At 43.1% G+C, this 25,964-nt stretch overlaps 2 protein-coding genes across 2 annotated transcripts; both read left to right on the top strand.

Annotated features, from left to right (window-relative positions):
• Positions 1–1,561: 1,561 nt before the first annotated feature.
• LOC115380919 (non-receptor tyrosine-protein kinase TYK2-like) lies at positions 1,562–13,216 on the top strand. Its single transcript, XM_030082223.1, has 23 exons — positions 1,562–1,739; positions 5,008–5,131; positions 5,218–5,350; positions 5,432–5,592; positions 6,491–6,869; positions 6,964–7,149; positions 7,394–7,551; positions 7,660–7,777; positions 7,898–8,081; positions 8,371–8,486; positions 8,564–8,734; positions 8,825–8,912; positions 9,068–9,195; positions 9,526–9,661; positions 9,759–9,910; positions 10,007–10,157; positions 10,256–10,347; positions 10,431–10,620; positions 10,876–10,994; positions 12,127–12,299; positions 12,387–12,504; positions 12,621–12,728; positions 12,817–13,216. Exons 1-23 carry the CDS (start codon positions 1,562–1,564, stop codon positions 12,919–12,921), a joined length of 3,468 nt encoding a protein of 1,155 aa, XP_029938083.1. The 3' UTR covers positions 12,922–13,216.
• Positions 13,217–17,197: 3,981 nt separating this feature from the next.
• LOC115382595 (tripartite motif-containing protein 16-like) lies at positions 17,198–18,778 on the top strand. Its single transcript, XM_030084418.1, has 2 exons — positions 17,198–18,548; positions 18,591–18,778. Exons 1-2 carry the CDS (start codon positions 17,261–17,263, stop codon positions 18,776–18,778), a joined length of 1,476 nt encoding a protein of 491 aa, XP_029940278.1. The 5' UTR covers positions 17,198–17,260.
• The last annotated feature ends 7,186 nt before the right edge of the window (positions 18,779–25,964 follow it).

The raw sequence follows: 25,964 nt of genomic DNA on the forward strand, positions 1-25,964 counted from the left end.
AGCACTCTCGCTGGGGATTTGGCATCACCTTGTGGAAAGTTAACGACGGACACACAAGTCAAATGAGATTAGAATGAATGCAGAATACTTCCCACTAAAACAGTATTCAGCATATTGGTGGGATGTGTCAGTTTGAATCACTCTGATCCACACTGTATCTTATAACTTCTGAAAATGATTGTTTTCTTGATAAAAAAAAAAAAAAAAAAGACTTATACTCCGGCAGCTTTTCGTTTTTTCCTCGCTTGAAGTGCTTTTACTTTGAAGCCAGTGAATCCACCTCCACAGCCCGGCCCTCCTCTCCACAGCTGCTCCAGCCCTCCCTTGGCCGTGTGTGTTTTTCAGGAAGCGGCCGTCCGTGTGTCCCTGCGTCCCTGCACACACACTCCCCTCTCCAGGTACCGAGCGAGTCGGGGCGGCGTGGGGGAAACAGGCCGGCCAGAGGACAGAGAGTATCCCGGCTGTCACTCAGACCCGCTCAGCCTGGGAAAACTGGTCTTTTGAAGGTAAGACGAGCCTTTAACGCGGGTCTCTTCAGGCTCACGCACGTTGCTCTTGTTTATTTCCCGGTGACCGGCTACATTGTTGTGTGTTTGGGCCCCTTGGTGTGTATTAATAATATCACACGCGGTGAAACGCGTGACACGTAAACAATAAGTTCTGACATCTGCCTCTTCCGGAAGTGTCATAATCATGCCACCGCCTCATTTATTGCACTGTACGATCGTTTTTTTTTTTTTTAATAACTTCTAAACTGACTTACTCTTCTAGTTGTCAACAGTGAAAAAATAAATAATAATCTTTGATTCAGTAAATCTCTAAATTAGTGCTGTCATGCGATCAAAAAAATGAATCTAATTAATTACAGGATTTGTAATTAATTAATCTAATTAATTGCATTTTAATCTCATATCTGCTTTGGGTCCCCAAGTGAACAATTCCAATTCAGGGACGATACAGGATTACAGTGCATGACTCATCAAATGAATATACTGAGAAGAGAAGATTTGAAATCCACTTTTTTGTTAATGATGAATGAAAACTCAGTCAGGACGTGTCGTCCAAAATAAATTCTGAGCCCAATCAGGCAACTTAAATAACACTTTCAGTGTGTTTCATTAAAGGAATTCAAAAGAAGAAAAAGTTTAAGTACATCCCAGCAAACCAATTAGGCCTTGTGCACTATTAAAAAATGCAGTACAAATATTGATAAAAACAATTCTGAAATAAAATAAGGCTGAGTCTCAATAGCCACTGAAGCAAACTGAATTCAAAATGAATACCTAAGCTAACTTAATACAGCAATTTAAAATGAATACTACAACATATAACATATAACATGCCTCTAAATAAGACAATAGCTCCATTCACATTGAATTGCCAACCAAGTGTGCTATAATTAATCTTAGATTCATTTTTTTAGTGCACTAATTTGCAGTGTAATTAATTAATCTAATTAATGCACTAAAGTGACAGCCCTATTCTAAATGTCGTTTTGAAGTGACTCAGTTTACGTCTTGACGTGTTCCAGTCCCAGATGTTTTCTCCCATGTCACAGATCATGTCGAGAAGAGGCCGATCCAAGTCTGGAGCCTCGTCTCCGGGCGGCAGCGAGCCTCCTCAGGGCCAGGGCGTCCACGTCCGCCTGTTCTGGACCAAAGCAGGGGAGAGGTACCTGTCTCACAGCTGTGGGAGGGTGACAGCCGAGGAGCTGTGCATCTCTGCTGCAGAGGCTGTTGGTGAGAACCACTGCATACACAGGACTGAACATGAACAGGGGCGGCGCCAGGATGTTTTTTTTTTATTTATTTTTTTCTTCAGGTGGGTCATTCTTTAAATGCGGTGCCTTTTGGGTCATAGAAATGGTAAAAAAATTAAAAAAAGAAACTTTTTTATTTTATTTTGATGTTTCTTCTTAAAAGCATGACTCTAAGCTTTATGTAAAGCATAAAGGTCAATCTCAATCTGCTAAATTTAAGATATTTTTTTAAGTTTTAAAAATATATGTCATAATGAATGTGTCCACCATGTTAACCACATAAACATACCATTCTAAATATACTAAAATTGTATAAACATTTCAAAAACATATTTTTGACAAAACTGCATGTCTCTCTCTTATTTAGTGTAAATAGGATATGGCAAATAAATACTGAAATAAATTAATCCATTGGTATCATTCTTGTGTCCACTGTGTTATGAAGGTGTCCACCGTGTTATCCTAATTTGGATAACACGGTGGACATTTTTCAACAAAAATAGCTCTTAGCCTTGCTTCATTAGCATTTAAGCTGACAAGATTTTGGAGAGCTGACAAGAATTCAACATTTTTACCTAGGAACCTTTTAAAATGATTATATTTTATCATTTTCTTCATAAAACGAGGATAACATGGTGGACATTTTACAACAAAAATAGCTTTTAGCCTAGCTTCATTAGCATGTAAGGATACAGGATTTTGGATAGCTGACAAGAACTCAACATTTTTACCCAGGAACCTTTTAAAATTATGATATTTGATAATTTTCTTCATAAAACGAGGATAACACAGTGGACATTTGATAATTGACCACATTAGATCTTCATCATAAAAAGGTAACTATAATAAAAATAACAAAAGAAAAGTGAGTGATTTTACCACTATTGAATTTCCCTCCTCTGGAATGACATATCAAAAGATTGCATCACGCTGAGGTGGGTGGAGCCTTCTTAAAGGTACAGTAACTTAGGATAACACGGTGGACACTAAATCCAGGGACAAACATTGAACTGCAATTTTAGACAAAAATATAATTTTTTGCTGATGAAATGATCAAATATATAAAGAACCCTTTATAGCTGAATAAAAATATCCATAAATATTTTGGAAAAAAAACAAAACAACCAACAACATAATTTTATTAAACGAAACATTGGAAAGGGCACTGGGGACATGGCAAAATAGCATATTTTTAATTTTTTAATTGGTATTGTAAAAAAACCTAAGTTTTGTGAGTTATATCCTTGTGTTTTTAACAGAAAATTGGTGAAATTTCACTAAAATAAAAAGTTTTTTATTTTTTTTTTTAAAAGCGATACTTCAACATTTTGGCAAATTGGCCCATCTAGGGCAATTCGGTAGTCATTTAGAACAGCATACTTACTTTTTTTGTGAGGGCGAGCTGTTGTTTATTCAGCGGTGCGTCTGAGGAGAGCTTCACGGCGGACATAATGGAAGTGGACGGTACAGTTGCTTTCCCTCGTCAAACTCATCAAATACACAATCCAACAACCCCAAAACACACTTTGGTGGACACGTTATAATCCGCACATTCACTACGCTGTGAAACACCAACAAATAATATTGTAGCATTACGACATTGAAGCAAATATTGGGAACTACTTTTTCTTTTGAGATCACTACGCCCAGACGCCATGTTTAGTAAGTAGTTCCGTCTTAGCAATCTTCGCAAAAAAACGCTCAATCTCGTAATTTTGCATTAATATTTCACAGCGTAGTGAATGTGGGGATTATAACGTGTCCACCAAAGTGTGTTTTGGGGTTGTTGGATTGTGTTGGATTGATGAGTTTGACGAGGGAAGCTACTGTACCATCCACTTCCATTATGTCCGCCGTGAAGCTCTCCTCAGACGCACCGCTGAATAAACAACAGCTCGCCCTCACAAAAAAAGTAAGTATGCTGTTCTAAATGACTACCGAATTGCCCTAGATGGGCCAATTTGCCAAAATGTTGAAGTATCGCTTTAAATTCTATGATTTTCAGAAAATACAACTGGATTTAGGCCGGGGATGCAAAAGGCACCGCATTTAAAGAATGACCCAGGTGCTACAAGGTGCTAACCAAACCCCTGATGGTGCTTTTAAATTCACGATGAAATGCCATTAAATGCCATATAAACAACCATGATGACGCACAAAAATAGTCTGCATTTAGTCTGTATTTAACACCCAATTCAGCATGATTTAAAGGTTCTAAATTAAAATGCTAAATTTATCTAATCTTACCTTAATACAACACTGAGCGCTGCATTTTACGCATGCGCACTACAGCTTTGGTTACAAAATCCACCAAATTCTAAATAACATGCAGCTTAGAAATCAACAGACCTTCTTACATCACATCCAGAATATAAAGCCCATATGTTACGTCCGCGGCTCAGAAGGAGGGAGGAAGTAACATAAAACCCAGATGTTAAAGGTGAACGGAGGTGTTTCATAAATATAAAGTGTGTGATACAAAAATAAGGAACGCCATAAATCAAAACACAAAATGCAGAAACAAAATTACGAGTTTATTGCTAGCAGTGCCAGGTTGCTGGTTCGAGAATCTCCGCTGGTGTTTCTCAAATAGTTCTTTAAACGACGCAGACATGGGGAACTGTGCCCACAGCTCACTGATGTGACAGGAAGGGTGAGGGATATGGACAGGAGTTTAGACAAGTCTATGAAGGCATCTGTATACAGTCTCATGAGGGATAAAAACTCTTGCGTGGTACCGTCAGAAGTTTTTTTTGTCCATCCGTGTACGTTTTTTGGAAAAACAAAGCGATCCATCTCCACACCGTTCACCTCGCAAGCTACCAAGCTAACAAAACATGCCTCACTAGCCAAAAATGGAAGAGTTGGGTCAAAGGTTATGTGCGTCATCTCGTGCATATTTTGGCTTTTTTTTTTAATTAATTGGTAGTTTTTATATATATATACACATACATACACACACACACACACACACACACATATATATATATGTATGTGTGTGTATGTGTGTATATATATATACATATATATATATTCTTATTTAAAATTACTTTGAATGTGTATTGCACAGCTGCAAATAAAATTTCATAAAAAATTAAATCATTGACATTTTTTTGTGCTATGGGGGTGCTCTGAAAATCCCAGGGGTAGCTGAAGCACCCTCAGGCCCCTCCCTGGCGCCGCCTATGAACATGAAAACTATTTCTGTGTTGTGATGTATATTGAACTTCCACCTTCTCCTTCCTCAGGGATCACCCCTCTGTACCATGCGCTGTTTGCGCTGTACGACCCGCTGACGCGCTGCTGGTACAGTCCAAACCACGTTTTCAGTCCCGAGGAGAACTCCAGCCTTGTGCTTCACTTCTGCATCAGGCGAGTCTGTCTTTGTTCAACACTCCTACGAGGAAGACCAGATGAAAGGTAGCAGGAATGCTCATGTCTGTCCGGTTTCCCTTCAGGTTTTACTTTCGGAATTGGCACGGAATGAATAAGACGGAGCCAACTGTTTGCCGCTATGCACACAAGTCTGGGACAAACCAGAGGGGCTCCCTTCTGCTTGAATTTTCCTCTCTGGAGTATTTGTTTTCCCAGGTTTGTGTCGAACATCAAGGTCTTGATTTGTGTGTTTTAACTGATCGTCCAACCTCTCCGTCTCCTCTGTGCTCCAACCAGGCAAAATATGAATTTGTGAATGAAGTGCAAATAGAAGATATGCAGTCAGAAGAGGAAGTAAGTCGATTTAAAAAGGAGTGCTTGTGGATGGCGGTAATTCAGCTCACGCACCAGGCGATAGAAACCGACTCGACTTTACAAGACGTAGCTGCAAAAGTCAGGTAAATTCTTTGGTAGTCTGTTGAAACAATCAGTTTTTTTACAGCTATATTTTCTAATGTGTTGCTTGTTGATGGTTTGGGGAGAAAAAAAGGGAAGAAAATTCATTCTTTTCTCTAACTCAACATATTGGGGCTGGAGTTTCAGGTAGTGACAAGGCCCTTCTTTTTTGTCCGACTCATATACATTATGTTCACAAAACATAAATGTGTGTCCTGCACACTGTTGTTGTAGGTAGTATCTTAATTCACTGAGCCTTTTTTCACGAAGTCAGAAGTTTCTAATGATCACTTCTGAAGCAATTTTGCCTACATTCCAGGAATGTAGCGGTTGACAAAACTGGTTTCCAGGTTTCATGTCACTGTTGTGGCTTCTTTCCGTGTGTGTGTTTATGCAGTGATATAAGACTCACACTTCCTGTTATGTTCAGAACATCTGTTCTTGTCTTTTTGAACACTGCCCCACCTATCTTTAGGTTTACTGTGTTGAAGATTTATTATCTCGTATTTTATGTTGTTTTATTTTATTTTATTTTTTTACATATATGCAGATATAAAAGAAGGGGGAGGGGATGGGTACATTTGAACAAACTCATTACAGTATTTGGGTTTTATCACGTCACTGCTTGTCTCTCATAAAGTGCATTACATTCTGTTGTTCACAAGATCGGTTGAATAATCTGAACACTTGAGATATGGTCAGATTTTTTGTGCAAGCAAATGGGCTCAGTGGTTCAGAAGAGCAGTCTCTGTAACTGCAAATTTGCAGATGAATTGCCACTATGGTTTCTAAATTCATTCTTGATAAAATGAACAAATTACCTTTAGTTTTTGTATATATTACACTTGTCCAGTGCTTTTAATCTCATTGACTTACCTTATGTACGTTTGTCTTTTCCAGCTTCTTGCGCTGCATTCCCAAGTCTTTTGCAAAGCATATTTCCAAAGACAACTTCCTGACTAAAATCAGGATGCAGCAGATGTTTGCAGATTTTGTGCGCAGCTTCCAGCAGCAACTGGAGGATAAAGGTCGGCTGAGCGCCCAGAAAATCATGGAGAAGTACATCTTCACTCTGGAACACTTGGCCCCATGCTTTGGCACAGAGACTTTCCCCGTGGCTCACCTGGAGCTGAGAGAGGACGGCGACGCCAGCAGCTCCCACTCCAACGCAGCGCACGCCCAGGGCATCTCCAAGGACTACTTTGGCGCTCCGGCCACACATGAGATAATGGTGTCTGGCACCAAGGGAATCCAGTGGAGGAAGGCGCCGGTTCAGAAGGTTGGCTAGACGGTCGTTTGAAGGCTCTCGCGGACCTCTATCACATTGTAGATTTTGCTAATGTGACATTTGTGTTCACTCTTACTTTACTAAGACCCAGGACAATCCTGACCTCAGGAACGACTGCCTGAACTACACGAAGAAAACCAAGCGGCAGCCCGGCTCTCAGAACGCAGACACTCCCAACAAGTGGACTCTCTTTTGTGATTTCCCAGAAATAACTCACATAGCCATTACTGAAGCTAATGTGCGCATTAGCACTCTGGACAATCGGTGCATGGTGAGAGCACTTGTTTATCAGTTAATGTAAAAGCTGCAATACTTGATTGGTGAGTGAGCTTGCGGTGCATTTGATATGGCATACGTCTATTTTGTGACGTACTTCATGTCTTTATGCGCTCGTGATGATAAGAGCTCTGGCTCTCGGATTGGCTTTGAGCATTTCATTATGCTTTGGACGCGTATGTGGCTGTAGGTGGGAGCTCTTGATTGTAAGCTAGGGGTGTTTCTGTGCACGTCTGCAGGAGGTTCAAATGAACTCCAGCCAGGAGGCCCGTTCCTTCATCTCCCTCCTAGATGGATACTACCGACTGACTGCAGACGCCCACCACTATCTCTGTCGTGAAGTGGCTCCCCCAAGGGTAGTGCTGAGTGAAGCAAATCTACTGCATGGGCCTTTGTCGTAAGTGATATATATATATATTATTCCTTGTTTACTCTTATACATTAAGACTCCAGCAGGATGTAATGCAGCACAGTATGTTATATCATACTTCTGGTGTGTTTCCAGTGATGATTTTGTGTTGCTCAAGCTGAAAAAGGAGGCAGCAAAGGAGGGAGCCTTCCTCGTTCGCTGGAGTGCTGTTGACTATCGCCGCATTGTCCTAGCTGTGCTAAACAAGAATGAGGTAAGTCAACACCCATGCTCTTCCCTGAAAAGTATTGCAGTGCAGTTGTAGAGAAAAATGTCCAGTTCCTGCGTCTGTGTGTGTGTGTGTGTTTTGTTTTTTTTTTTTTACGTGCCGCAGAACGGTCTGACGCCGAGCCACAAGCAGTTTGCTATTCAGCACAAGGGTTCAGTGTTCAGTCTGGAGGGCTGGGACCGAGAATTCTCCAGCATTAAGGAGCTCACAAGAAGCCTCAAGTCCTTCATCATGCAGTCTGGTTCAGACAGCTTCACTGTCAAAAAATGCTGCGCGCCAAGACAAGGAGGTCTGTGTTTATTTGTAAGAACCAGTGATGGAGAGATGAAGCTTCATGAACCACTGTCTTTATTTTCTGAAGCCACTAGATGGCACTCTTGATTGTAAGATTGTGGCTGAAGTACTGGCAATGAAGTGTGCTTTCAAACATTTCTTGAACAGATAGCAACATCTAGTGGCTTCAGAAAATTAAGACAGTGGTTCATGAAGCTTCATGTCTCCACCACTAGTAAGAACCTTCCAGTATATTTGAGATGGTTCTGTACTGACAGTTTTTTTTTGCGTGTTGTGTCGTTTAGAGTTATCCAACCTGCTTGTGAAGAGGCAAGGTGTTGAACACCGCGTTCAGAGGAACTCCTCCCTGGACTTCACCCAGCTGCGCTTCCACCAGATCAAGGACAAAGAGATCATACAGGTGACGGCGGCCACTCGCGGCGCTCCGTGTCCTCTGGCCCGCCGCTGACGCCCGGGAAACGCTGTGTTCATGTGCAGGAGAGGCATCTGGGTCGCGGCACCAGAACCAACATCTACTCGGGTCGACTGCTCGTGCAGGGGGGAGGAGACGACGACAATGACGAGTTCAACAACAACAACCACACTGATCACAGAGGCTTCCGAGTGGTTCTCAAGATCCTAGGACAGAGACATAATTATATTGCTCTAGTAAGCCATGTGATCTTTTCACAGTTTGCAATCATCAAGTTATCCAGCAGAACTGAAATTAATATCAATTCCTTCTTTATTTGCTCTTAGGCATTCTTTGAAACCGCAAGTCTCATGAGCCAAGTATCCCACAGCCACCTGGTGTTTATTCACGGCGTGTCTGTCAAAGGATTGGAACGTAAGAGCAACTACAGTGTTCGGTCTCACCGGTGTACTCCTCCTCGTGTGCCATTTCCCCTTTTTCTGCTCATTATCAATGTTTATAGTCAAATCTAAGAATCAGGTGAATAGTGTAGCTCAGCCTCAAATAGCATGCCGTCCCTGCCTCCACAGACATCATGGTGGAGGAATACGTGGAGTTCGGATCTTTGGACGCTTTCCTGCGCAAAGAGAGGACGGCTGTGACTCCCCGGTGGAAATTCATTGTGGCGAAGCAGCTCGCCAGTGCCCTCAATTACCTTGTGAGTCTAAATTGGACTTTATTTATTGTGAGACGGATTCTAAATGAAAGCAATTCCCTACAATAATCACCCAGCTTAGTAAGAGGTCGAAGTGGTGAAAGTTTTACCAGTGTTGTGCAATTTACTTCTAGATACCATCGTCCTGAGACTTATTAGCGGCTTTAAGCCAGTGGAACATTTTGTAGAAAAGGAAACGTAGTGCTGTTTTTTTTTATCAGTACGCCTAATTTAAAGTCTGATCTATTGCGCAAAGACTATTTTTAGTATTATTATTATATTTTTATCAGTTTTCTGCTTTGTCAGCCTCTGTGCCGTGTGTCACTGTTCCAGGAGACCAAGCGTCTGGTTCATGGCAACGTCTGCGCTAACAACATTCTGGTGGCGAGACGCGGTCTGGAGCAGGACACGACTCCTTTCATCAAGCTGAGCGACCCGGGGATACCCCTGAACGTCCTTTCACGGGAAGGTCCGTACTGGAAACCTCTGCTGTTTGAAGCTGAACAAAGTGAAAGAACCACTCCGGAAGTGTAATCTTGCTGAACGATTTCTGTCCTGGCCTGTAGAGCGTCTGGAGCGGATCCCGTGGATTGCCCCTGAGTGTGTCGACAGCGGCGCTCCCATTGGCAATGCTGCTGACCAGTGGAGCTTCGGCGTCACGCTGCTCGAAATCTGCAACAACGGAAATCTCCCCATGAGCGGCAGCACATTGTCTGAGGCAGGCCACAGCTGTTTGACCTTTACTTTTCTTCACGTGCCCGTATTATCCTCCCGACCTCCGATTGTAACGCCGCAACCCTTTCACCCCCAACAGAAAGAGCGATTTTATCAGCGAAAGGGCCGTTTACCTGAGCCGTCCTCCCAGGAGCTGGCCCAGTTCATCAGCATGTGTTTGACCTACGAGCCGGAGAACAGGCCGTCGTTCCTCACTGTGCTCAGAGAACTCACAGAAATCATGATTAAAGGTCGCTATTCACTGTTCTCTTTTCACCTTTTTTTTTTGTTTTTATTTGTTTTTTTTACTGTTTTGTTGCATTCATTTAATAGATTTTGCCTTTTGCAGACCCTGATTTTTCCACCAGTGAAGCTCTTCCAATCATAGATCCCCATGTTTTCCATAAACGCCACCTGAAAAGGATGCGGCACTTGGGAGCGGTGGGATTTGAATTCTGCATTCATGTCAACTTTTTTCTTCTCCTTTGTGCCTAAAGTCATCCTGCCTCTCGTCGCTTTAACAGGGACACTTCGGGAAGGTGACGCTGTACTTGTATGACCCCGCCAACGATGGGACGGGCGAGTGCGTGGCAGTGAAGTCTCTGAAGCAAGAGAGCGGCCACGTGCCGGACGGCTGGATTAAAGAGATCAAGATCTTGAAATCACTTGATCACGGCAACATTGTCAAGTACAAGGGTTGCTGTACTGAGCTGGGTGAGTCCGCGGCCGTTTGCTTGAACATGTTTCACATGCAGTGTCGGCCTGTGCAAAGGTGTGCTTGCTCAGTGCCTCACTCTTAAACCAGTGCTCAGTTGATTATTCGGGGAATCAATCGCGTCCCCGCTGTTCACTCTGTAAACATCGGAAATCTATTGGAAGTGTACCGCTGCTTCCCCTGCATGTCAATATTTTGAGCTCTCATGAAATAATAAAGGAAGATGAAAGCATTGATGAATTGTTCGATGACAGGAGGACAAGTGATGCAGCTAATAATGGAGTACCTTCCTCTGGGGAGTCTGCAAGAATACCTTCCCAAACGGAAAGTCGGCTTACCTCGGTGCCTCATGTTTGCTCAGCAGATCTGTCAGGTGAGTCAAGTGTTCTGTGCTCTGATAGGAAGTTTTTAAACAAGCCATCAAATGGAACAGAATTGTTTTCGTGTGTTTTTTTTTTTTTTTCTCTTGATCTATTATAATTAGGGCTGGGTACTGACCGAAAAACTTCGGTATATACTGGTACCGAACAAGAGGCGTGCGTACCGATATCAGTTTCGGTTCTTAAAGTGGCTGTGCGGTCAATAAACATGCACGGAAACAATCGTTCAGTTCTTCTCTTTTACTGAAAAAACGGTGCACCGCATCATTGAACATGTTACCACGTCTTGCCGGCTCACACTCTTTTTCTAACAACATGCAGAGAGAGCCTGCAGCGCCCTTCTTCCTCTGTGGGGTCTGTGTAAAATAAGGTTGAACATGCAAACAGCACACCTAGTGGCATGAAGTGCAAATGCAGTCATGGCGTTGTCTGTAGCCGTGAAGGCAGGTACCGAAAAAAGTACCGTTCAGGAACCGGTACCGTATGTGAGGTATCGAAAAAGTACTTGCACCCGAAAAATATCTAACGGTACCCAGCCCTAATTATAATTACACCCCCAAATTTTTAAATTATCTGCAAATTAAAGTTTTACTTGAGGGATATATTGTCAGGATTCCAATTTCTCTCAAACTGGGTCTTTTTTTCCGACATTTGTTTGTCACTTCGCTGCACTTCAGTTACTTTAACTTGACTTCAACTGTAAATTTCTGCTTATCGTGCACATATGCAGGAATGAAAACTTCAGAGATGCCAGATTGTGTTTTTCTTGAGTAAAAAAAAAAAAAAAAAAAGTAAAAAGAGCACGACCACAACCAAACTTCATGAACCAAAAGGTCAATCTACTTGGTTTGACATTAATCCATTCATTTGTATTTGACTAAATTTTCAGTTTGTTGTGAATTAATTCCTAAAATTATTAAAATTATCTCTCATGTGCTCGCTATGAAAACTTGGACTTAATGTGTGTAAAATATCTCTTTTGGTTGGAGCTTCTTGAGCCTTTATTTAAATGAAATACTACCACAAGCATGATATAAACTGACAAATGTGAAACTTCACAGAATATGTCATTTTTTCAATCATTTTAACTGCATTCACATGGTCTGTGTCTCCTCCCTTCTGAAGGGGATGGACTACTTGCACACAAAGCGATACGTCCACCGAGATCTAGCTGCCCGCAATGTGCTCGTGGAAAATGACCGCTTGGTGAAGATTGGCGACTTCGGCCTGACAAAATACATCCCTGAGGGAGAGATCTACTACCGTGTCCGTGAGGAGGGAGCCAGCCCAGTTTACTGGTCGGTTCATGCTGCCCGAAATCATGTTATCCAGTCTCTTGTCGTATGGCTTTTCCCCTTCCAAATTTGACTTTATACGCTTTGCAGGTATGCTATTGAATGCTTGAAGGAGGGCAAATTCTCCTTTTCCTCTGACATTTGGTCCTTTGGAGTGACGCTCTATGAGGTCCTGACTCACTGCGAGCCTCGCCGCAGCCCTCCAGTGGTACGTCGCCATCGGCCCGTTGTCACAAATCAAACTATGAAAAATTTATTTGAATAAAATTAGCACACCACCTTTTAAATGCACCTTAAAGTTCTGTTCTGTTTTGTATTTTGTAGAAGTACAAAGAAATGAATGTGGGGGTTGCACCGATGACTGTGATGGTCCTCATAGAACTGCTGGAGAGAAATCGGCGATTACCGTGTCCAAACGAATGCCCTCATGCGGTAACATTAGAATATTAACTACAAAAACAAAAAAACCAACTTTTGGTTTTCATACCTGAATCTCCACATCTACTTTTTCCATCAACAGGTGAAAATGATCATGGAGCAGTGCTGGAGTGGAGATCCTGCTAAACGGCCCACGTTTGAATCCCTGACCAAGGCATTTCAGGACATTCGCCAGAAGTTCGAATAGCAGTACTCTAGCATAAACCACTCACCGTCTCAGGATGTCTTGGTTGGATATCTTCAACGGCTTAAAGCACACACACCACCATACCTCTTTCAAATGTGATATTAGTCACAGAATGATAACATCAGTAGTTGGTTTCCCTTTGAAACCCTAAACATCCCAGGTAAGAATGACTAGGTTTACATGCAGCTAAAATTGGGGTTCAGGTCAATATCTGGGTTTCTGAAACATCAGGAAAACCCCGTTTACATGCTGTAACAGACAGAGAGATACCCCGTTTACAAGTCAGCGCATTCAATCGGTATCTCCCTTTCCAAACCACGGCGCACGTCATGCTGTTCTCAAAACAAAACAGCTCTGACCGGAGCGGCTTTGTGTTGCCAGATTGGGTGGACTTTCCGCCAAAGCAAGCTTCTTTATTGAACACGTTGGACGGGTTGATTAAATGATTATGTGTTTATGACGTGTTTTTTTTTAATCATACAAATACGGTTTTAATGTGCGTTTTCAACCAAGGTGGGGGTTTGGGCTGCTTTCTACGAGTTTCAGATGTTTTTACGGTCTAGATAGACAGATCTGGCAACCTCCTCCCCTGGTCTGCAGAGGTGGACACTGCTGCGGTGATTCCGTTCTGTGGACAGAACGCAGACAGAACGGTTGTTCTGATGTACATGATTTTTCTGCAGGCCGTACAAGTCGCCAACTGTCAGAAGGAAGCATGTGTGGTGTGCGCACTCAGAATAACAGTTCATATCGTGCGTTACAGAAGCCTCACACGGACAAAAGTGTGGTGAGTTTCGCGCCTACTCGTTACTGGACTCAAAAGACCATGATTCATTGCGGATGGGAGCATGCGCAGAGCCAAAAACAATGTCCCTTAACTCGTTATCTGTTTACACGGCGCCGCTTTCGAGTTTGAAAAGGAGTAACCCAGTGGTCTTTATAGGGTTTTACTAATCTGGAAAATGAGCTTTTCCGGGTTTTGGCGGGGGGGGTACATGGCCACGCGCTACTGGGTCAACATTCGAGTTTGAAAAGGGTTTGAAAAGAGTTACTGGCTGTATGTAAACGTACTGAATATTATGTGCTCACTCAGCCACTAAATGTCAGCTGTTTTTTTTTCTTTTGCAAGATGTTGGTGTTTGCATGTGTCCCTGTATGTGTCAAGAAATTCTATAAAGGTTGCCTGTCTTATAATGTGTTTTATTTTTGTACAATTTTGAGTGTGTTAACATGTCCTTGTATCTTGTGAACTAAATCAGATAAAGTGAAATAAACCATTTCCCACATGCCCTTTGACTGAAGAATCAAACACTGTGCCTAAGATAGTTTCTAAGAGTTTGAAACAGCCACACAGTTATTTTACCAAATTTAATATATTCAAACATTATTTGCTGTCTTTCACGTAATAAAATTACTGCTACATTTTCTATAAACCTCTTAACAGATGAAATGCTTTGCTGAAGATGGAATTGAACCCACATCTGTCTTGCTGTGTGACAAAACCGACGACCACTGCAACACCTGATTTATTCAAACATCGTGTGGCCTGCATGACCACAGATCGCGGAAGAACCATCTGACCGAACGCTGCTTATACATAACACTTTACATGTTGGTTGAGAATCAAGATGTGTATAACCACCATCAGGTCTGATGCTCGTTCAATGAGGGCATCTGTTCAGACAGGTGCTCCTCTGTTACACTGACAACACTGTAGAGCCGCTGCAGGCTCTCAGCATGTGTGACAACGCTGATAAATACATTGTGAGCAATGCACCACCGAGCATAGCCAGTATTACCAAACAGGCTTATGGTGTTGTCACTATAAGCTAAATTTCTATTGAGCATGAAAGTGCATCAGTTCCCATCTAGAGGCTGATTATTTTGTATGTATATGTCATAGAAAAACATTTTGGATCATTTTTGAATATCATAGCCTGGAGGTTGATAAAGGAGAAATATCTGATCTGATTTAGAGGAGATTTTTGATTTTCATGAAAAAATTGTGTATATGGATCCTCTGTATTTTAAGTGGTGCAGGGGAAAGAATTAAGGGGAAAGAAAGAATGTTTATCTCGTCTGTTTACTTGCTTTTTAAAAACATGATTGACCAAGCTGAAGTGAAAGGCGGGGAACACCCTACACAGGTGATCTGTGCATCACAGGGTCAAGACAGACAAACATTCAGACATATTCTCACATTCGGGTAAAATAAATAACCCGATTGGAACAAGAAGGCTTAAAACTTCTTGGAATAACAGTTCAAATCACCCTGAGAAACACAATTCTCTACCAAGCTCAAGGACTACACCATGTCTGCAATGAACGGTTTATGACTTCATTTTAGTGCTATCCATTGAGGTCTGTCAAGTGGGTCAAAGAAAAGAACAAGAGCATAATAGTATTTTTCCTGACATTGGGACTGATTTATGAGGATTAGATTCTTCATTGCGATTAATCTCAACTTAAAAAAGATAACCGTTGACAGCTCTCCATGAACTAATCACGATTAATTGCGATCAAATGCTTAAAACTGACAGCACTACTTCATTTATACACAGACATTAAGTCAAAGCTCCTTCATGAAGGAAAGCAAAGCAAGCACAAATCTTATTTCACTCAGCAGTCTTAGTTACATTCAAAATACGTGTTTGTGATATTTCATTTGGAAACTACTGCCATCAGGTCTGAATGATTACTGCTTTTTTTCTGTTGGCATTGTATAATAATGTTAATTAATAATAATGATTATGATGAAAATTTAAATGAGCAAACCAAACACAAAACTTTGCAACATTAACACACAATTACACAGAGAAATTCAAATATGCAACTGATTTCCAGGACACTTCTTACCTTACTGGAAATTCTCTTTGCTTTCTAGTTTGGAAATAACTCACTCCAGTAGTATTTTAGCTTCATTCAGGTGCCAGTTCAGACAGACACATTCCAGAGGAGATGGACAGTTACTCAAAAGAATTTCACGCAGAAATAGACATCTGACTGTGAACTAGTGACAGAAGAAAATAAATGCATAAAGAACACACACATATAAGCAAATAAGGGCAATATGACAGGAAGGAGGATCAAAACTCACAACACACACACACAACGAGACCGTTATGAGGTCTGAATCATTTTCCATGCAGGGTTTTCAGTGGTAGAAAGGAAATGGGACACGTCCCAGCCCCGCCCCCCCGTTACGTCGTAGTCATGGAGACTCCATCCTCCTCTCGTCCAATGAGTAGCGTCCTCGAGGCCACGTGTATATTGTTTAAACCGCTCAAATCAGCCCCACTCTCGTCCGGAAAGACCTGGACGCCTTCTGAGGATTTCTACTGATGTGAGTAGAAACCTAACAGCTGGATGAGGACGGAACTCTCTGAGGGGGATTTACAAAGAAACACAGCAGCTGCTTTACTCTCTCACACTTCCTGTTAGCGTTAGCTAACTGCTGGGTTTTCACTGAACAGGCAGAGGAACATCCGTCAGCACTGCTGAGAGCTTCGAACATCCTCCCGGGTCTGAAGCCAGACGGTTTAGTCTCAACTTTAAGAAAAACGGCAGCATAACTCACCTCCCGCACTTCCTGTTCCGGTCCGACGGAGCGCGCGCTTTTTTAAATACAAAACTTTATTGACACTGAGTTAACATGACAACAGAATGACTTTGCCAGACAAATGCTCACAATAATTCATAAAATCCCACAATGTTTACTGCTATGCTTAGTAAGGGCTGTGACGTTTTGAAGTATGAAGGACAGGTTAAATAAATATGTTGAGAATAACAATATAAAAGTAGACTGAGTGAGCAGGTTTACAGGAACAGTATTTTACCGGTCTGACAGCAGAGGTCAGGTCTACAGGGTGGACTGTTCAGATGTTTTCTGTGTGTATATATTGGGGAAATGTTGTGTGAAAACAACGTACTGTACATATGTGAGTTGACATTTTATTTTTACTTACTTACTTTATTTTAATATTTGTTGATGGTTAATTTACTGTATTTCAAAGTTTGTCAATTATTGGACAATGTTTGGCAAGGGGCATCTGACAAACGATTAAATTACATCCCTCACAGATGTGATTATTACAGTGAGTTGAAAAACAAGCTGAGAGCTTCAGCTTCCAGCTGAACGACGGCTGGAAGGTGAAGTGAAGCTGCTGGGTCTCCTGAATGTAATCAGCCTGTGACGGCCTCTCCCTTCTCTGCCTCCTCCTCTTTCACAGATCTCCCAGCTGAGGATCACTGACGTCTCAGGAAACCAGAGGGTCCAGCTTCAACCCTGCTGAGCAGGAAGAGAAACTCTTCAAACCCTGGCTGTTGCTGAGAGGAGAGGATGGCTCAGAGAGGAGCTCAGCTGGATTCAGACAAGTTCTCTTGCTCCATCTGTCTGGATCTCCTGAAGGATCCGCTGACGGTTCCCTGTGGACACAGCTACTGCAGCAGCTGTATTAAAGAACACTGGAATGAAGAGAAGATCAAGGGAATCTACAGCTGCCCTCAGTGCAGGAAGAGGTTCACACAGAGACCTGACCTGGAGAAGAACCTCCTGTTAGCAGAGTTGGTGGAGGATCTGAAGAAGACTGAACTCCAAGCTGCTGCAGCTGATCTCTGCTCCGCTGGACCTGAAGATGTGTCCTGTGATGTTTGCTCTGGGGGGAAGCTGAAAGCCGTCAAGTCCTGTCTGGTCTGTGTGGCGTCTTTCTGTGAGGAACACCTCCAACCTCACTACAAAGCAGCTCCACTGAAGAAGCACCAGCTGGTGGAGCCCTCCAAGAAGCTCCAGGAGAAGATCTGCTCTCTTCACGATGAGGTGATGAAGATTTTCTGTCGCACCGATCAGCAGAGTATCTGTTACCTCTGCACCATGGACCAACACAGAGGCCATGAAACAGTCCCAGCTGCAGCAGAGAGGAGGCAGAAGCAGAAGGAGCTGGAGGAGAGTCGACTAAACATCCAGCAGAGAATCCAGGAGCGAGAGAAAGAGGTGAAGCTGGCTCAGCAGGAGATCGCTGAGCTGAAGAGGAAAGACGTCCAGCTGGAGCAGCTGGCTCACACAGAGGACCACACCCAGTTTCTGCTCAGCTACCCCTCAGTGTCAGCACTCAGTGAGCCCACACACTCCTCCAGCATCCAGACTGCTCCTCTCAGATACTTTGAGGATGTGGCAGCAGCTGTGTCAGAGAGCAGAGACACAGGGACTAAAACCTCAGTGAGAACCGCTGAAGAGGAGCTTTTACTGCTTCAACCACAGCCAAAGACCAGAGCAGAGTTCTTACAATACTCACAGCAGATCACACTGGATCCAGACTCTGTACACAGGTTTATGTTGTTGTCTGACAGCAACAGAAAAGTAACTTTTACATCAGAAAAACAGCCTTATCCTGATCATCCAGACAGATTCACTGAAGATCTTCAGGTTCTGAGCAGAGAGAGTCTGACTGGACGTCATTACTTTGAGGTGGAGTGGAGAGGAGAAGGAGTTGTTGTAGCAGTCTCATACAAGAACATCAGCAGAGCAGGAAGGAGAAATGAATGTGTATTTGGATCAAATGAGAAATCCTGGGCTCTCCTGTATGATAAAAATTTGTCTTTTCGGAACAAAAATGTTTCTTCTTCAGTCAGTCATGATGCGTGGTGCTTATTCCACAGAGGTAACAACTCAGCTTCTCAGTCCTCCAGAGTGGGAGTGTACCTGGATCACAGAGCAGGTGTTCTGTCTTTCTACATCGTCTCTGACAAAATGACTTACGCCCACGGCGTCGAGACCACCTTCACTCAGCCGCTACACGCTGGGATTGGATTTTGCTTTGCGAATGAAGGAAACTCTGCAGAGTCCCTGAAACCTCAGTAGAGACTCCATCAGATCTCCTTGTGTGGTTTTCTAAAGGATCCTCCACACTTTCTGAGCTGAGACGAAGAGATTTCTGACAGGAGGAAAACCAACAGATGGTCGCCCGTCTTCTCAGAGACTTTCTACATTTTTAATGATTTGGAGTCATTGAAAAAAAGTTGAAAAATCGATGATAGTGATGATGTTTGTAAATCCTGTGATCTTTTCTTTCTCTGTGGTGCTGAGACTCTTTATGAGTCCTGAACGTAACACAGTCAATCTGCTCGTACTGCAGAAATCCAGCTGGTGGCGCCACTGCCACTGAAATTCCAGTCAATGAAGAGTGTGTGATGTGAAAAGACAATAAAATGATTCTCTGGGATCATGGTGACCGTGTCAGCCCTCAGTCTCCTTGTTGTACTGGTTATGAATGCCACAGGAGGATTGTGGGAAGGTTTGAGTTTAAGACAGTTCAGTGGGAGGGCCAAGCTGAAACACCTGCTCAGGTGAAGTGACAGGACAGCATTCACACATGAGGAGCATCGAGGCAGCCACATCCCACTGATCAGATGCACCAACACTCTGATGCCACACACTCTGCCTTTATCATGTATTCATGGGACAAGAAACAGTGTGGCATCTCGATCTACCATCTTACACCACACTGACACTCAGGAGTGTTTGTGTCATGCTACTTGTGCCAACTATTAAGGAAAAAATAATTGGATTTCTTCTCGTAGCATATTGATTTTATTAGAAATCCTCCATGGTTAAGAGCCAGAAGGGAAGATTCAATCTGTCAAAAATAGTTTTTTCCATCATGTGGCATTTTAAGTGAAAAGGTCATCAAACCCATCAGGTGCCATAAACATCCCACATTCATCTTGATCAGAAAAAAATGTTTTAAAAATAATATACAGTATATATAAATTTAGAGTTGAAAGTTTTTCTTCATGCATTATCTACATATTAACAAAATTAAATAATCAAAAGTTAAAATCACAACAATTTCAACATGAAGCCAGTCTTAGTTTTAATTTGTGATGTAAAATAAAGAAATATTCCAAAAACCTCTTGAGGCTGATGCTGGTTTGGTTCTTTCATGGCAGCATCAGTGATACCTTAGCTTAGGTCAGAGTATGTCCCACTTTCCCCTACCTCACTTTTGTGCAACTGGAGCATGGACAAGATATCCTGGCTTAATCCCTGATCTTAGTTTTTGAGGAACCGGCCTCTGGCAGTGTGACTGTGTTTACCTGGCACATGGAGCTGGGTCACAAGGAGAGGTAAGGCTCAACTGATTCAGCAAACAATCAGTTTTCCAGATGAAAAGACGACGGGTCTTCAGGTGATCCATGGGGAGAAGATCGGTCTGTAAGGTAGAGATACCATCAGAAACAACGTTTCAGTCAAGCAATCACCTGTCATTGTGAAACATCCCGAATGCTGGTCCAGGAAAAACTCAGGGCCTGTTACCATGGCAACAATACTCTGGGCCAATGAAAATGCAACTTTCTGGAAATGCTCGGGCTCCATGTCTTTGTTGACAGTGGAAGCACCAGAGTGTCATGACTCCCAGTCTATTTTCTCCTGGACTTGGTAGTGTTGAAGCAACTGTGAGAGAAAGAAGAGCTCAATTACAGATGGAGGGCTTTAACCAGGTGCCAACCTCTGGTGTTGAAAAATGAAGCCAATGTCGAAGTGTAGAAAAGCTGTAACACAAAAGCTGATGTTGGTTTCTCAAAGAATCCGAGTCCCCTTAGAACCCATTCAATAATGCCAAATTTCAAAGTGCAGATAAACACATTAAAAGTCCAGTCCAAAATCTGTCCATCTTTGTGGTCTCGCCAGTCCTCAGACCTGGACCCCATAGAAAATCTGTGGAGGGACTTCAAAGTCCCCAGGACGTTGAACTGAATTGAAAATTGAAATGAAAGTCCTTTATTTGTCCTTCTGGGGGAAATGTCAGTGTTCCAGCAGCAGTATAACAAACAGGAAAAATAATTAAGAAATAGAATAGAAATGTTAACATTTAAAAAGCCAACCTTATATAGAAAAATTAAATATAGACTATATAGAAATTTAAGACAGACGCTTTTGTACAATATAAGCCACCTGTCATGGTGTGAGAAGGAAGGACCCAATCGCAGGCAGCCAGGTGGATCAAAAACTCCTTTAATTCCAAAAACACCGGAACACAGGAACAAGCAGAGCTGGCACAGGCAAGGAACACAGACTGAACACACTGACAGACCCACAAGGAACCGACAGGAAACAGCAAGGGAAGCAGGGCTTAAAAAGAGGAGAGCACAGGCGTCACACATTAGGGTGGTAACGAGACAGGTGACTAGGCAGGAGAACATGAGGAGCAGACAAACACAAAACAGACCCTGAGCGCCCCCATCTGGCCACAGGGGCACAGGGCGTGACACCGCCACCAAGTCTGTGGTCTTTCCAGTTAATTTGGAGGCATTTCTGCTGGCACCAGTCCACAAAGTTCTGCATCAGTCCTCTGTACTCCCGATCGTCATCATTTGAAATGAGACCAACAATCGCAGAGTCTTCAGAGAACTTCTGCAGGTGACAGCTGGCCGAGTTGAACATGAAGTCTGCAGTGTACAGGGTGAACAGAAAGGGAGCCAAGACTGATCCCTGTGGGGCTCCTGTGCTGCAGTCCACCACAGTCCCGGGCCCTGACAAACTGTGGTCTGTTTGTGCGGTAGTCCAGGATCCAGCCCGAGAGGTGGTGATCCACCCCTGTGACCTCCAGCTGGTCCCTCAGTAGAACCTGCTGGATTGTGTTGAAAGCGTTGGAGAAATGAAAGAACATGATCCTCACAGTGCTGTCAGGCTGCTCCAGGTGGGACAGAGCTCTGTCCAGGAGGAAGACAACAGCATCGTCCACCCCAATGCCAGGCTGGTAGGCCAACTGCAGCGGGTCCATCGATGCGCTCACTGGATGGCGGAGATGAGCGAGGACCAGCCTCTCCAGAGCCTTCACCAGATGAGACGTCAGAGCCACCGGCCTGTAGCTGTTGAAGTCCTTGGGGTGAGATGTTTTGGGTACAGGTACCACGCTAGACGTCTTCCACAACTGTGGTTCTCTTCTCAGCTTCTGGCTCACGTTGAAGATGTGTCACGGACCGTGACAAGATGAGCCTGATGATGCTGCACAACTGGTCTGAGCAGGACTCGAGAAGCCTGAAGCTGATACCATCCGGATCAGCCGCTTTCTTTGTCTTCATCCTCCTGAGCTCATTCCTCACCTGGGAGGGAGTGAGGGAAAGGCTTTGGGGGGGGGGGGGGGGGGGGGGGGGGGACATTTTTCAGGAGAAGCAGGAGGCAGTCTTTGTGTGCTGGAGGTAGAGAAAGGAGAGGTGGTCTTCAGGCCCTTCCAGACTTCTCCGGTGTTCTCCTGCTGCAGCTGTTCCTCCATTCTCCTCTTGTATTGATCCTTCCCCTTCCTGATGCCTCTCCTTAATTCCCTCTGCACAGAGTTCAGCTCCTCCTTGTCACCAGATCTAAAGACTCTCTTCTTCTCCTTAAGGAGAGCCTTCATCTCTGGATTAATCCAAGGCTTATTGTTGGAGAAACACCGCTCTGTCCTGAGTGCAGAGTTCTTCCCACACAGTCATCTCAAAACAGTCTCTGAGGGCTTCTTCAGCCTCAGCAGACCACGTCTTCACTGTGCGGGTCACAGCAGGATGACTGTGCACAAGAGGTGTGTACACCGGCGGGAGATGAACCATGTTGTGATCTCCTTTCCCCTGAAGAGGCAGTGGTGAGGAGCTGTAAGTGTACCCACAGACTGTGAGGGTAGGGACCACTTACTTATCTGTTTCATCTCATCTGTTTGAGTGTCTTGCCCAAGGACACTTCGACATGCAGACAGAGGGAGACAGGAATCAAACTAACAATCTCCCTATTGAGAGACGACTGCTCTCCCCACTGGACCACAGCCGCCCATAAATACTGTCATACTGTAAACAATAGAGCTCTGCACAGACTGACCCGACGTGGTGGAAAACAGTGAAAAAAGTAAAAGAAGGAGCAAAGCAAACTCTCATGGTGCGGAAACCGTGAAGCAGACCACAGAATACAAAGAAAAAGAAAAAAAAAAACGAAAGGAGGGAAATTAATCACGACCTAGTAGGAGCTGCTGTAACAGGCTGCCACTCGCGCGGCACCATCTTCGACGGAACTGCTCTACAGGAGCGCTGCTGGAGGAACGGGACAAAATACCAGCTGCAGTGTGTGAAGACCTGCAGTAACCCTTTGACCTCTGTTATTGCCAAACACAAGTGCTGAGTTGAACTTTTGTGATCAACCAAATACTTATTTTCTACAATGATTTACCAATACATTCCTTAAAAATCTTCTGTGATTACCTGGATTTTTTTTTTTCACATTAGTCTCTCACAACTGAAGCGGAGCTATGATGAATGTTACAGATCTCTGTCAACATTTAAGTGGGACAACTTGAACATTTGGTGGATGATTAAATACGTTTTGGTCCCACTGTAACCACCTGCAGACAGCGGATCATGTTGAATGGGCGGATTATTTGTTCTGCGCCTGCGCTTCCCCGTGCAAAGTGATGCAATGAGGGCTGATTTATTTTGGGGTGATTTTCACCAAAATTCCATCTGGTTTGAACGGAAAATGAAAGCACACTTTAATTAACAAATCTGTAATGTTCAAAACAAACACACACGTACACACACACACTTCAGACTGAGTTCAGAGGATGCTCAGGATGAGACACGAAGACGTCTGAGCTTCTCTTCTCTCCAGACCAGTGTTTGATGGAGGAAGAGGATCAGAACAGAGCTGAAAGACTTTAGAAATCATTTCTCTGCTGCACATGAAAACCACCTGATCTTAACTGTGTCTGTCTCCAGTGACCAATACCTGAATTTTACAGTTTAATGGAGGCTGAAACAACTAAAGTTCAAACTGATTAACATGACTGCAGCCAAAGTTCAACAGATCCTGTCAGAGTAAAGGACCAAGAGGTGTGCTTGACTCAGGCAGTGACATTTAATCACTGCAGTTTGCACACAGTCTGTTAATTATAAAAGCAAATATGTGTGTTCAAAGAACTGAAACATATCTTCAATTTACAGCTGCCAGAATGCATATCATTGACCATGAGTAAAACCTGTTTTGTGTGTTGTGACGTGATTTTAACTGTGCAGAAGCGGTTTAACACATTAGGTGCGTTCACGATGGCAAAGTCAGAGGTAGACGGAGCTAGACGAAGTAGACGGCGCAGCCGTGGGGCGGAGCTATAAGTCTGCCTCCAACTCGGACAACCCTATGTTCTCCATGTTTGTGTTTCTCATGACTCCCACCGTGGGGGGTGTTTACAGCACAGATATCTTATATAACACTAGATACCTCGTCTCCGCTGCTGGCCAATGAAGTCGGACGTCTGCAGAGGTCGGCCATCTTTGTACGGGAATCTGGCTCGCTCATAACATTGTGTTGATGAGACATGAACTGCTTAACAAGCTATAACTTGCTCAAAGTTTTACCGATTTTCAAACGGTTTGGTTTGTAATAAACATCAAATCTCTGTTAATGACATGACATATGTTTGATGAGTATGGCATGCCTTAAATATGTATAATAAATATATATCATATCGTAAATATTCATAATATTCTTCATATTAGGCTCCATGTTCAAATCCTCACACTGAGATATATTTATAGCACTTATGAATAATTTAGACAAGCCATACATGTCCATATTTTTAGTTTTGTGGGAAAATATTTTAAGACGTGGCAGCGCTGTAGTGGAGGCTGAAGATAAACAATTTACCCACCTGAAACTTCAGAAATACTTAAATCTCATGAACCTCATTATATTGAATGTATTATATTATTTTTCATTAATATATAACATTAAACAGTAACCTTCCACATTATTAAATCTATTGTGAATGTATAATGCCCCCCCATTGATTATTTAAACATGAAATAGTGCACCAGAAAACACATTGTTTAAAAAAAATATATTTAATTAGGCATTGTAAAAATGTATATAACTAGGTAAACGAAAAAAAGGCAACTGATCAATCAATTTTTATATAACTCAGAGTCACAACAGCAAGTGCTTTAAGATGTTCCATTAAAAAAAATCAGTGAAATAACAGTATAAAAGTCTGCACAGATCACCAACCTTACATTGCGTTCCACAGAAACTCTGACAGCTTTCCCGTACAAAGATGGCCGACCTCTATGGTGAAACAGGCCCAGCATCCGGGGTGGCAATGCCCCCCTGCCTGTGCCTCCTTGCCCCCGCTGGCTGTCAGAGGGGTAATTTTGTTTTTCTTTCTTTCATTCATTTTCCACCGCTTTATCCCTTTCGGGGTAGCGGGTGGCTGGAGCCGATCCCAGCTGCTGTGGGCGAAGGCAGGGTACACCCTGGAGAGTTCGCCAGTCTGTCGCAGGGCTGACATATATAGACAAACAACCATTCACTCACACCTAAGGGCAATTTAGGGTGATCAATTAACCTACCATGCATGTTTTTGGACCGTGGGAGGAAGCCGGAGTACCTGGAGGGAACCCACACACACACACGGGGAGAACATGCAAACTCCACACAGAAAGGCCCCGAGCCCCGGCCGGTATTTGAACCCAGGACCTTCTTGCTGTGAGGCAAGAGCGCTAACCACTGCGCCACCGTGTGGCCTTTGTTTTTCTTATTAAAAACAAAAGAATTCATAATTTCTTTTGTGTGTCACATTGTGTTAATTCATATTCAGTTAACTGAAATAAATAAAATTTAAAAAAACAAAATAATTTTAAGTTACGTTTTGGCTTCTGTTATGTGAAGCGTGCTGCTGCTGCGGACCAGGCGTCAAGGGGGGCAGACTGCCTCGCCCCCTCAGTCCAAAAAATTAATAAATAAAGTTTTCAGTCTATTATATGCTTAAAAAAAAACAACAGCAAACTCCACTGGCTTGGTCAAATCAATATGAAGTGTTGTGCTATTCAAAATTCCCCCCAAAAAAAGAAAAAAAGTGGAGATTCCAGCTCTACTAAAGGTGACAGCTGGTTATTTTATCATTTGTTTTATTACTATTTGTGCTTTTTAGCAGTGTGATTAATGATCATACGTTGTTGGACACAGTAGAACAGGCCTCTGATCTGTGGATTCTGTTTTTGTGTTGCTCCGTTACTTTTTCGCCACCTTT

Source organism: Salarias fasciatus, chromosome 3, assembly GCF_902148845.1.
Source record: "Salarias fasciatus chromosome 3, fSalaFa1.1, whole genome shotgun sequence".
Lineage (NCBI taxonomy): Eukaryota > Metazoa > Chordata > Actinopteri > Blenniiformes > Blenniidae > Salarias > Salarias fasciatus.

What these genes read in the sequence shown, in the direction of transcription:
- LOC115380919 (XM_030082223.1), top strand. Translation starts at nt 1,562, where the DNA reads ATGTCGAGAAGAGGCCGATCCAAGTCTGGAGCCTCGTCTCCGGGCGGC. An exon ending in GTGCTTCACTTCTGCATCAG is followed by an intron (nt 5,132 to 5,217) that starts GCGAGTCTGTCT and finishes GTTTCCCTTCAG; the next exon opens with GTTTTACTTTCGGAATTGGC. An exon ending in CTGCGCGCCAAGACAAGGAG is followed by an intron (nt 8,082 to 8,370) that starts GTCTGTGTTTAT and finishes TGTGTCGTTTAG; the next exon opens with AGTTATCCAACCTGCTTGTG.
- LOC115382595 (XM_030084418.1), top strand. Translation starts at nt 17,261, where the DNA reads ATGGCTCAGAGAGGAGCTCAGCTGGATTCAGACAAGTTCTCTTGCTCC. An exon ending in AAATGTTTCTTCTTCAGTCA is followed by an intron (nt 18,549 to 18,590) that starts GTCATGATGCGT and finishes GTAACAACTCAG; the next exon opens with CTTCTCAGTCCTCCAGAGTG.